The 12,751-nt window shown below is 49.7% G+C and overlaps 1 protein-coding gene across 3 annotated transcripts in view; it reads left to right on the plus strand.

The window, feature by feature from the left end:
• The window catches only part of DOK4 (docking protein 4), a 41,114-nt gene that overhangs the window by 9,938 nt on the left and 18,425 nt on the right, over positions 1–12,751 (plus strand). For all 3 annotated transcript variants that reach the window (XM_079988469.1, XM_079988467.1, XM_079988468.1), the window contains exons 2-4: positions 9,542–9,649; positions 11,855–11,969; positions 12,134–12,253. In XM_079988469.1, coding sequence (XP_079844595.1) covers positions 9,542–9,649; positions 11,855–11,969; positions 12,134–12,253 — 343 coding nt within the window. The remainder of the gene's footprint in view (positions 1–9,541; positions 9,650–11,854; positions 11,970–12,133; positions 12,254–12,751) is intronic.

A 12,751-nucleotide genomic window follows, 5' to 3' on the forward strand; every position in this document is an offset into this window, starting at 1 on the left:
TGCCCCACTTTCCACATACAGAAGCCCACTGGCCAGGCTGTTAAATCTTATTTATTTCAATTAAGTTTGTATTAGTTTTCAAAAAGTTCAGTTGCAGCATATTATCAAACAAGCAAGCAAACGGTAATAATAAAAATAACCAGATCAGATACTCTGTATCGTGCCAAGGGAAATTTGTCACAGCATTCAGCTTACAATTCCATCTCTAAATAGCCCCATTTGTTCATAAACAGGAGGAGATTCTTGACCGTATTGCTCCTTACCTGAGAAAGAGATATTAAAAGTCGGATCAAAATCATCCTTCTTACTTAGGCCCTCCTGGTGATTCACATCTCTGGTGGGGGATGTGCTGAAGCACAATTTTGGCCTGTAGATTTTAGGGAACTAAAGCAAAATCTTAATGTTGTTCCAACCTCCCAATTGGCACTTTTTTGATGGGGACACGGGTGGCGCTGTGGGTTAAACCACTGAGCCTAGGACTTGCTGATCAGAAGGTCGGCGGTTCGAATCCCCACGACGGGATGAGCTCCCGTTGCTCGGTCCCTGCTCCTGCCAACCTAGCAGTTCGAAAGCACATCAAAGTGCAAGTAGATAAATAGGCACCGCTCTGGCAGGAAGCTAAATGGTGTTTCCGTGTGCTGCTCTGGTTCGCCAGAAGTGGCTTAGTCATGCTGACCACATGACCGGGAAGCTGTACCGGCGCCGGCTCCCTCGGCCAATAAAGCAAGATGAGCGCCGCAAAACCAGAATCAGTCACAACTGGACCTAATGGTCAGGGGTCCCTTTACCTAACCTAAACTTGATTATACAATTATTATTGATGGCAGCTAGAATGACTTGTGCACTTTAAAATTTAATTTCAGCACTAGTGAAGGGACTTGGATGGTCATACTTACAAACATAATTGCACCTGTATGCCTCACTTGTGCATTGGCCAAAAAAGAGGAAATAATTTTCTGCAAAAGAGGGCATAATGGGAATCAGATTTACATAACATTTGCATATGTTGACTTGCATGCACAGATTAATAGCGGATGGCGTGGAGGGGCAGCTTGACCTCGCTTGACCTCTGGGTGGTTGTGTCGCTGCTGCTTCCTGGGAGGTAGAAGGGGGAGGCAAGCACTTCCCTTCCTCTACCTCCTCTTAAGCAGCAGCGACACGGCCACCCAGAGGTCAGGTGACATAGATACACATTTAGGAATAATGTCTATAATTTAAATAGTAATGCAGTACATCTCACTGTAGTGTAGAAGACACTGACCCAGTGTCCAATGTGTCTGATGTCCAGGGAATGATTGTATAGTAGGACACATGGCCACCCTCAAAGGAACAGACTCCTCCACTGTACAGGGGACAGCAGATACATTGGTACCTCTGGTTAAGAACTTAATTTGTTCTGGAGGTCCATTCTTAACCTGAAACTGTTCTTAACCTGAGGTACCACTTTAGCTAATGGGGCCTCCTGCTGCCGCCGCACCGCCGCTGCACAATTTCTGTTCTCACCCTGAAACAAAGTTCCTAACCCGAGGTACTATTTCTGGAGTCTGTAACCTGAAGCGTATGTAACCTGAAGCGTCTGTAACCCGAGGTACCACTGTATAGCTTAGGAGCTACAGTAGGGCAGGCTATGTTGCGCACACAGCTGCACCCTCCAGGAGAGGAGACCAACAAGGGGGCTCAGGAGGAATGGCCAGTAAATGGTCACTCTTCCCCCTGACCTCCTAGCATTGGCTGACTTAAGTTACCACAGCCAGTGTGGTGTAGTGGTTAAGAGCAGTAGACTCGTAATCTGGTGAACCGCGTTCGTGTCTCCGCTCCTCCACATGCAGCTGCTGGGTGACCTTGGGCTAGTCACACTTCTTGAAGTCTCTCAGCCCCACTCACTTCACAGAGTGTTTATTGTGGGGGAGGAAGGGAAAGGAGAATGTTAGCCGCTTTGAGACTCCTTCGGGTAGTGATAAAGCGAGATATCAAATCCAAACTCTTCTTCTTCTTTTTACCAACGGTAAGGCTGGCCCTGATCACAAATGAATGCATCAGTGTTTTCTTTTTGCAAGGCATCATTTGGCAGAGATAGCTATTTGCATCCAGCTCTTTTTTTTTAGGGGAAGGAAACCTAACATGGGGCTCCAGCCCCGCATTATCCTCTTCTGCCCACCTAGCAGACAAGAAAATAGCCCTTGGTGTTCCAAACTTTATCTCTTGCTGCAACCCTCAAAAACTGTATTTCTTTATGAATAGCAGTCCAATCAAGTATTTTTTTTTAAATTTAATCTCATTGGTTTCAACAAGACAGAGAGCTAAGCATGTGCTGTTTTACAGGAGGGATTCAGCTGCATAATGGGAATTTAGGTTTGCACAATTAAAGGGGATTAAAGCTTCCTGATGGAACAAATCCACTTAAGAAGAAGAAGAAAATGGGCAGGGGAAAACACTTAAAAAAAGCTGCAGGGGGAGATAATTATGGACATGGGAAGACGTCTGATGTCCCTGCAAACAAATTGGAACAAATGCTCCAGAAAGAGTGGGCATCATATTGTTGTTGCTGCTGCTGCTGTTGTTAATAATAATAATAATAATAATAATTGTAATAATAATAATAATTTATTGAATTTATATACCGCTCTATACCCTCAGGGCAGTTCACAGGATAAGGATGGTTCTATGATGGTAGGGAAGAGAGAGAGCAGAGTCTGATTTTGGACCACCCTCCACATTAGCTTTATTTAGATAACCGGTGAAAAGGAACCACTAGCACCGTGAACACCTCCCTCGTTCTCTTAGAATGGCAAATGGTGCCCAACTGAGAGGTGACAGAACTGAGTTTCCAGTGAGTTCCGGCTGAAAAAAAGCCCTGCTTGCAACATTGTGGTGGGGATTAAGTGAGGAGCAGGGAGAACCATGTATGGCACCTCGAGTTCCTTGCAGAAAACAGTGGGTCGGGAATGCGATAAATACCGTATTTTTCACCCTATAGGACGCACTTTTTCCCCTCCAAAAATGAAGGGGAAATGTGTGTGCGTCCTATGGGGTGCGACGGGCTCCCGCTGCTTGCGCAGAGTTGCCTGCATTTTGAAGCCTGGGTGCGCTGAGCTCAGTGCGTCCAGGCTTCGCGGACATCTCCGCAAACAGCGGGAGCCCGTCGCTGGGCTCCCGCCGCTTGTGGAGAGTTGCCTGCATTTTGAAGCCTGGGCGCGCTGAGCTCAGTGCGTCCAGGCTTCGTGCACCTCTCCGCAAGCAGCGGGAGCCGGCGCTGGGCTCCCACGGCTTGCAGAGAGCTGCCTGTTTGGGGGCTGGGGTTGGGGGAAGCTCGGGCTTCCCCCACCCCAGCCCCGCGCCTGGGTGGGAAATAATTTTTTCCCCCTTTATTTCCCCCCCTAAAAACTAGTTGCGCCTTATGGGATGGTGCGTCCTATAGGGCGAAAAATACGGTAAATACTAAATAAATAAATATTAAACTGCGAACCTGCCCGGGAGGCTGAGTGTGAGAGTCTTGCATTCTGAGGTGAGAAAGACCAGGAAATAGCCAGAGCTGCTCAGCTTCCTGCATGGCCCTGTCCACATCATGCTCCTTTGTGGTGATGACCTGTGGGGGGGGTGGGGACTTTGCCTGTAGCCCCTCCAAGCCTCACAGGCGGCGAGTGCTATAGGCTTTGAAGCCCCTGTCTGGGCCTGCCTCCCTTAGGCCGCTCCGTGGTGGAGACGCTTCCTTTGAAGAGCAGGCCCTCCTTTGAAAGCGTCAGGGATGTGCTGGAGGTGGGCCGCATGGAACGTGCATTCAGGAAGCCATGCTACGTGCCGAGCAGGCGCTGGGCTCCCAGGGGGCTCGTTAGGTATCTTCCAGAACAGCAGAGGAGCATTGCTCTCCCCTCTTCAAGGCAGCCCATCGAATGCAGCCATTTTGCACAGGGCTTCCTCCCCGAAGACGCCTTTGGCTCACATCTGCCATGGTCCCCCTGCTCCGGAATGTTTTGCGGGAGGAACAACGACCCTTGTGGGCTGGGCTAGCTGGTCAGCCAAAATGTCTACAGCTCCACTGCGGAGAGTAGTTGGGGCGGAGGCGTTTTCCTTGTCAAGAATCCAGGCCAGCCAATGTGAGGTGGTGCATAATTAATGTATGGAATTAATTGCCTCAAGTATTAGCCTCTGCCTGAGGGCCAGTCCAAGCATTGTGAGGCTCTCTCATCTGCACTGCAAAAAGGTAGTACAGTCATACCTCGGGTTGAAGTTGTTTCAGGTTGAGCACTTTCAGGTTGCGCTCCATGGTGACCTGGAAGTAACGGAACACGTTACTTCTGGGTTTCGCCGCTCGCACATGCACAGATGGTCAAAATGACGTCACGCGCATGCGCAGATGCAACGCATCGCGACCCATGCACACACAGACGTGGGGTGCGTTCGCTTCTGGATGCGAGCGGGGCTCCGGAACAGATCCCGCTCATATCCAGAGGTACCACTGTAATGTTACTTTTCTGGGAGAAAATGCTTCTTCACGAGGCGCATCATTAAACTACGGAACTCCCTCCCACTGGAGGCAGTGATTGCCACCAGCCTAGATGGCTTTGAGGATCAGAAGAATTCATGAAGGAGAGGGCTATCGATAACTACTAGCCACAATGGCTGTGCTCTGCCTCCACAGTCAGAGACGGCAGTGCTTCTGAATGCCAGTTGCTGGAAGCTGCAGGCAGGGAGAGGGCTCTTGTGCTCAGATCCTTCTGGCAGGTTTCTCACAGGCATCTGTTTGGCCACCGTGAGAGCAAGATACTGGACTTTGTGGGCCATTGGTCTGATTCAGCAGGCTCTTCTTATGTTCTCAGTGTAGAGATCACCGAGCCTAATGCATTTGCTTGGTTTAAAGCAGGGTACGAGCTTCATTCCTTTTCCTCCCCCTCCACCCCCTTTTGCCTGGACGTTGCTGTTGCTGAAGGAGACAGATCCCCATTAGCCTGCCTCTTAAACTGCAGGAGAGCTGGGGCTGTGCACTGTATAAATTCATGCTAATAACACAAGAGAAGGAAGGTGGGAGGTGGGAGAAAAGAGGCCAGCACTGAGCAAGGAGGCGGGCAAGGCCAGACTGCCTTTCCCACCATGCAAATCGTGTGGTGAGTTGAGTCTGGGCAGGATCAGGTGTGCAGCAAAGGGCCCTGGAACCACCCAGGGCAGGTGACCCGCTAGATGGAAATGGGAAAGGGGGTGGGTGAGGCCCTCTGAGGTGCCCACACCACTGCTGCAGCCCATCACTGCTCCTTCTGCTGGTAATTAAGTGGCGGCGCTGTAATTAACACTGGCGTTGTGACAAGTAGGGGAGTCCCAAGGGAGGCAGGAGGGCAGGAAGGGAGCTGTTAGGCAGGAGCTGTTTTTCCTTCTCTGCCCCCCCCCCCCGCCAGCTGCTGGGAAGGACTTGCTCATTTGGAGGCAGCCCCTTCCTCTCTGTCTCTCCCAGAAGAGCAGCAGCATTGCTGTGCTGGTGCAGAGAGAAAATGGGATTCGTCGTCGGCACAGCAGCGATTTCCCCAGTGTTCGGATACGCTGCTGCAGAGTTGGAAAGGGCTTCTTGCTCTGGTTGCATCCCTGGCTCCCATTAGCTGATGGGGATGATGGTGCAGGAGGCCAATTTGGGGGACTTCACCTGCTTGTAGGGCCTCTCAAACACGCTGGATCATTGGCCGGCCACTCTCCTTCCCTGGCTGCATGCTCTGGGCCGCATCACTGCTCTGTGGAATGATATCTGAGGTGTAAAGTGCAGCAGAGCCCACAAATGCTCTGCCCAGGAATACTCAGAGTCATAACAGTAATTAAAATAGCAGGCAACACACCTTTGAGAGCCTTTCTCTTAACCTTGAGCGACTGCAACCAACCCCACAGTCCCAGGGCTCTGGTTGTTGGTTCACTGGGGAGATGGGCCCCTGGCATCCCTTGTTAGAAATTGACCACTGATCATACTGCTATCTCTGTGGTGTGGACTGACAAGCAGGCAAAGGCCCTGTCCAGGATAGAGTTGCTAGTACAGGCTGTCATCCTTCCCCTGGAGGGCAGCCATTTACTCAAAGATGGCATCATTTGCTGTTCAGTATGACTCTTGCCATGCAGGTTAACTTGCTTGACTTCGTGGTGTCGGTTCCAGAAAAAGTCATGTGTGAGTAGAGGCCAAACAGTGATACTTGAGCTGCTCCAGAGTCTCTGCCCAGGGCTGTAGGTTTACCTTAGCTTGGAAAAATTGCACATAATAAATGCAGAATGGGATGGTGGCCACTGAATTCTACTAACCAATAATTTCAAGCCACCTCCCACCATTGGAAGCTATTTTGGCATACATACATACATACATACATGCATGCATGCATACGTACTATTATTATTATTATTACTACTACTAGTAGTAGTATTTAGTGATGTCATGGCATGCTTTTCCCAACCTCGATGCTTCCAGATGTTGTTCTAATACAGGTCCCATCAGCCGCAGCCAGCATGACTGTGGTGGCTGGGACTGATGGGAGTTGTGGTCCAAAACATCTGGAGGCCACCAGGCTGGGGGAGGCTAAATTAGATGGTCCAAGGAAGACATTGAGGGAGGAAAGACAGCACTGGGAGGTCTGAACATCTGGTGATGTCTACATCCACACTTAACCAGGAGTCTGATCTTAGAGAGGCATTTTTAGTGAATGCTGGTGTCCCAAGACATGCACTTTACATGGGGGCTGCCTTTGAAGGAAGTGGAAACATATTTGGGGGCAAAGTGTGGCTGCCAGAGGTGCTGGCTATAGCAAGTTGATCAAATCACATTATGATTCCAGTCTTATTCCTGACCAGCTACAATAAATTGAGCCTGGGAAACAAATTAATAGCCAATGTGTTCTTGTTGTTTTGAAAATGCTTTCCCATTTAAAACAAAAAACACCCTGAAACACCCCAGGTTGCTTACATCCTATAGGCTTGGACTTTATTGTATGTCTCCCTCCATGCGAAGTCCACTTCAGGGGCCCCTTTCGGATGTGAAGTGGGTCTTTCACAGTGGTGGTGTTCATAGTTTGAACAGCTTTCATAGGGCTTCTTGCCTGACTCTGTTGTGGCTTTTTGCATTTTGAGAGCAAGCAAATATTATCTGATTTCAGCCTCTGCTGGGCACTGCTTCTGCTTTGTTTAATTTTACAATTTTACTGAATATTCATTTATTGCATGTTTCAAAGGTGACCCTGACTCCGTATTTAAAAGAAGTATAAATGCTATGACTAAATTCACAAAGTCTGCTGCAGCCACCTCAGTATATCTCTGCGAGGAATCTTTGCAGACGCACACAGTTTTGGTAGGACAGCTCTCCAGAGCTGTGCCTCTCAGTCTTCTCTCTGCTGAGTCCAGCTCCTTGCTGTTGTCTCGTGTGTGGGATGACTGTTCCCTTTATTCCTTCCTCCGGCTCCTAGGCCCCAGTCTAATTAGTCTGCATCTGCCATCTGCTGACTTGGAGACCTGAACCACTGGCAATCTGTATCCAGCCATCGTTCACCGGGGTTGTCCTTTGTTGTGAGCTCTGCCTCAGGGTCTGCTGTCCCCCAGGACAAACCTTCAGAGCCCCTTCCTGTTGGGAATGAGGCTTCTCCTGGGCTCATGGCTTCCTCCAGAGCCTTTGTTGTCTTCCGTCTTCTTCCACGCTGGCTGGCCTTCTCCACACTCGCCCAGCCTGAGCATCACCTCTTCCTCCCTCACCCACCTTGCCTCTGAAACATCTGTCCTTCCCCTTTGTCCAGATGGACAATAATGCTTCCAGTGCAGGCATCAGAGGCTTAGGCTGCATGTGCACCAATTAGGTAAAGCACTATGATACCACTTTAAACCATCATGCCCCCCCCCCCAGAATTCTGGGAAGTGTAGTTTGTTAAGCGGCTGAGAGTTCTTAAAGGTAAAGGTACCCCTGCCCGTACGGGCCAGTCTTGACAGACTCTGGGGTTGGTGCGCCCATCTCACTCAAGAGGCCGGGGGCCAGCGCTGTCCGGAGACACTTCCGGGTCACGTGGCCAGCGTGACATCGCTGCTCTGGCGAGCCAGAGTCGCACACGGAAACGCCGTTTACCTTCCCGCTGGTAAGCGGTCCCTATTTATCTACTTGCACCCGGGGGTGCTTTCGAACTGCTAGGTTGGCAGGCGCTGGGACCGAGCAGCGGGAGCGCACCCCGCCGCGGGGATTCGAACCGCCGACCTTCCGATCGGCAAGCCCTAGGCGCTGAGGCTTTTACCCACAGCGCCACCCGCGTCCCTTAACCCGCGTTCTTAGGAGATCCTTATTCCTTTTCTAGAGCAACAATTCCTAGAGTTTCCTGGGAAGAAGACGTATTGGTTATTAAACCATTCTGAGTACTGTAGCTTTGTGGAAAGGAATAGGGGTCTCCTAAGGATTCTGGGAGCTGTCATTTGTTAAGGGTGCTGAAAATTGTTGGGAAACCTTTGTTTCCCTCCCAAAGTTACAATTCCCAAAGTTTCCTAGGAAAACTGTTAAACCACTCTGAACATTATTTTCAGGAGAGGTTAAATTCCAGAGTCCACTAGAGGATGGTGCAGTGCACTGTGTTGTTTTGTTTTTTTGGCAGGGTGTGTGGAAGATTTGGTGATATTCATTCTCCGTGCATTGTCACTTCATATATTTGACAGCTTTTGGAAATATTTGACTGATCAGTGAACTAGTTTTAATCTAACAAATGCCAGCACTGATTTTGGGTGCCTTCAGGCTGTCACAATGCCTTCAACAATAAACCAGCTCTGTTTGTTACAGGAACAATCTGCAGCAGAGAGGTGGTCGGTCATAAAATGTATTGTCTGTATCTTCTGCAGTCTGCGACTAGTTCCTCATTATGGTGTTAACTAGTACTAGATGCAATTACAACAATATTCACGTTATTGGGTATCAATGGATTGCATGGGACCCCCAAAGGCATCTTTTTATTGCACATTCATGATGATTTGTGCTCATGATGCTATCAGGGCAGTCACATGTGACTCCACTTTCAATACTCTTTGCTCCAGCAAATGTTTTGGGGCAAAGATCCTGCTTCATTTCCAATCAGAGCATATGCTGTATTTTCCTGTTGAAATCCCATAATCGTTTGGACCAGAGAGGTTCTTGGTTTGCGGGTGGGGGTTGTCCTGCTTTTGTTCTGCTGTAGCCCCTCAGGGTGGCAATAATGCAGTGGCACTGGGAAAGTATCGCAGAACGTCTACAGAGGAGAATAAATGCACCACATGCCCTATTATTGTGTTGATAATATGTTGCTGAACACAACCACAATAAAACTCTAACGATACTTTGGAGGTAAAATGGAGGGGAGGCTGATGCCTCTTCCTCCCTATTTTATCCTCACCACAAGCCTGTGAGGTAGGTTAGCTGAGGGCTGAGAGACTGTCATTGGTCCAAGATCACCCAGTGAGCTTCCTGACTGCACAGGGAGGGTTGGGCTGATTCACTTGTGTTCTTTGTAGGTGGGTGTTTAATTCTTTGGGTGAGCAGGCCCCCTTCCCCTGGTGTTTACTTTCCTTCCTTCCTTCTCCCTCTCAGATTTACCGGCGTTGTTGGCTCGTCTTCCGCAAATCTTCCAGCAAAGGCCCTCAGCGTCTGGAGAAATATCCGGACGAGAAGTCGGTGTGTTTGCGAGGATGTCCAAAGGTTAGCCCCAGTTCCTGATGTGATGGTGCTGTTGCTGCTCCGTGGGGGGACAGGGGCTGGATAGAGCCTTGTGGGGGGGGGGGAGATATCTAATACCGCAGAAGATAGAATCAGGATTCAGGATGGCCTTAATGGATTGAAGAATTGGCCCAAACTAACACTATGAATTTCAATAGGGCAAATGTGAGGTTCTATTCTTAGGCAGAAATAATCAGATGCACAAATACAAGATGTGGGATACCTGCTTGCCAGTAGTACATGTGAAAAAGAGCTAGGGGTCTTAGTAGAGCACAAGCTTAACATCAGTCAACAGTATGATGCAGCAGCAAAAGAAAGCTATTCTACACTGCATCAAGTCTAGTAAGAGTACTGCTCTATTCTGCCTTGGTTAGACCCCACCTGAAGTTCTGTGTCCAGTTTTGGGCACCACAATTTAAGAAGGATATTAGCAAACTAGAACATGTGTGGAAGAAGGCGACCAGGAGGCTCAAAGGTCTGGAAATCAAGCCTTAGGAGGAGCCATTGAGGGAGCTGAGGATGTTTAGCCTGCAGAAGTAGACTGAGAGATGATAGGATGCCCATCACCAAACATCTAAAGGTCTGTCACATGGAAGATGGAGCAAGCTTGTTTTCTGCTGCTCCAGAGGGTAGAACCCAAACCAATGGATTCAAATGACAAGAAAATGGGATTCTGACTATGCTTTAGGACGAACTTTTTGATGGTAAGAGCTGTTTGACAGTGGGATTGACAGCTTTGGAAGATGGTGGACTCTCTTTCATTGGAAGTTTGTAAGCAGGGTTTAGGTGGCCACCTGACAGGGATTCTTGAGCTGTGCTTTCTGCATTGCAGGGAGTTGGACTGGATGACCTTTGGGCTCCCTTCCAACTCTACAATTCTATGATTCTCGGTCAGCATCTTGTACTTTCCTCCTTCCCAGCGCGGGGCCCCTTTGGGGAGGCTGGGGGGTGGGCAACCTCCTACGCAGAGCCAGCTTGCAGTTTGCCTGCTCTAGCGATGAAGATTGGCCACCGTTTCCTAGTTCGGAGACATTCTCATTATCCTTAAATGCTTCCCCAGGGCACTCTTGTGGTCCATGTGACATTGCGTGCTGGAAAAAACCGTCCCTGCCCAAGGGAGTCATTGTGGCAAAAATAAACCTGTTTATGTTCTAGAAGCAGAACACAGTCCTCCTGCTTGAGTTCTCTCGCTGGCCATCCTTTCCACTCTTTCACCCAACCTCCTGGGCCTTCCCCTCCTCACCACCTTAGTCACCCAATGCAAGACCCAATTCCACCACTCATATGCCCCGCTGCCCATCTCAATGCTCTCAGGCTCCTGGAAAATGGAGGTGAACAGCCAGGGCACCTGCCCAGCCCTCTGGACCAAGAAAATGCCCCTCCCCTCAACAATGACAGCCTTCTCTCTTTACGCAGGGTACCCAAGGAGGTCGAGGCTGCTTGAGACACTTCTGAGTTGGCATATCCCACCTCTTTAAGGGGGATTGCTGTCCCAGAGTCCTCTGTCCAGAGAGTCTCTTTCCCAACCACCAGCATAAATGAGTAACTTCTGGAATTGCTGGTGAACGAAGCCACCCTCCCCATTGGCTTCTCCCTACAAAACAGCTTTTGCTCTCCCATCTAAGCTGCTGCACAATTCCCTGTGCAGGAGTTGGGAAGTATTCTTTTGAACATTGGGGTGGGCAACATTTTTCAGGCCGAAGGCAAGCTTTCGGGGTCCCCAAGTCAGTGGTGGGGCCAGAGATAAAAAAAAAGGATGGAGCCAAACTTGCAGTTTGGAAAGTGCTGGGGAAATGCATTGAAAAATGCACCACGCATTCCAGCATTGTGTAAGTCAGAGGTCTATATGTGCTTGCGCGCGCACACACACACACACACACACACACACACACCCTCCAGCTAGCTAAGCAAGAGGCATTATCACAGTTCAAGAACAAATTCCCAGCCAGGCAAAATCACTCTAGGAGGGTGTGAAGCAGGAGCAGGGAGCTAGGGAGACTCCTGAAGGCTTTATAAAGAGTTCTGGATGGCCGCATTGAGACCTGGGCCCAAGCTAGCCCCCTCCTGCTCAGCATGGAGCTGCCCAGGTGTTCTTGGGTAGAGAGCCAGGGATCCCTTTCCTCTTCTCTGCAGACGAAGGTGGGCTGTAGGGAGGTGCTCCCCTTAAGGCGTGTGGCTCTCCTGCAGGTCACTGAGATAAGCAACGTGAAATGCATCACGAGGCTACCAAAGGAGACTAAGCGGCAGGCCGTGGCCATCATCTTCACCGACGACTCAGCTCGGACATTCACCTGTGAATCTGGTAGGAGCCCCGCTGTGGGATTTATGGGGGTGTTTGTGAGCAGCAGCGTGCGGGCGCATTCTACGAGGCTGCAAGCCACTGGCAAGTGTATGTGTGTTGTGTTGAACTCAATGGCAACAGGACTGAATGCTGGACACTAACTGAGGGCGCTTCCCATCTTGCAGAGCTGGAGGCTGAGGAGTGGTACAAAACTCTGTCCATCGAGTGCCTGGGGGCACGGCTCAACGACATCAGCCTGGGAGAGCCAGATCTGCTGGCACCTGGAGTGCAGTGTGAGCAGACAGGTAAGGGGGCAGGCTGTCCTAAATTTGCTATGGTGGTGGGGTGGCCGGGGAATGAGGGTGGTGGAAGGACTGACTGGAGAAACAAATGGCCTGTTATTATTTATTGATCTTATTAGCCGTTCTTTTTCTCTCTCTCTCTCTCTCTTTTTTTTTACCAAAATAACTTGAAGCAATAAAGACATAACTCATACTTTGAAACCAGCCTAAAATGAAACAGAGGAAGATCTAAAACTCATCCACATTTTTTTAAAGGCAGGACTGAAAAATCTCACCTGCCGTAGGAGGCCCCAGATAGCCAAAAGCCTGGGGGAAAGTCTGGGGGGAAAGAAATGTATTTACCTGGTGCCTAAAGCTATGCAATGGTGCCACCAGGTGAGTCCCTCTTGGGAGAGCATTCCACAAGCAGGGAGCCAGGCGTGGCAGTGCAGAGGGCAGCTCCTTGAGATGGGCATTGCAGGCACTGCTGCCCAGGGCAAGAGCAGAGATACCTGGAGGAAG

The sequence above is a fragment of the Podarcis cretensis genome (genome assembly GCF_951804945.1).
Source record: "Podarcis cretensis genome assembly, chromosome: 8".
NCBI classification, from domain to species: Eukaryota; Metazoa; Chordata; class Lepidosauria; order Squamata; family Lacertidae; genus Podarcis; species Podarcis cretensis.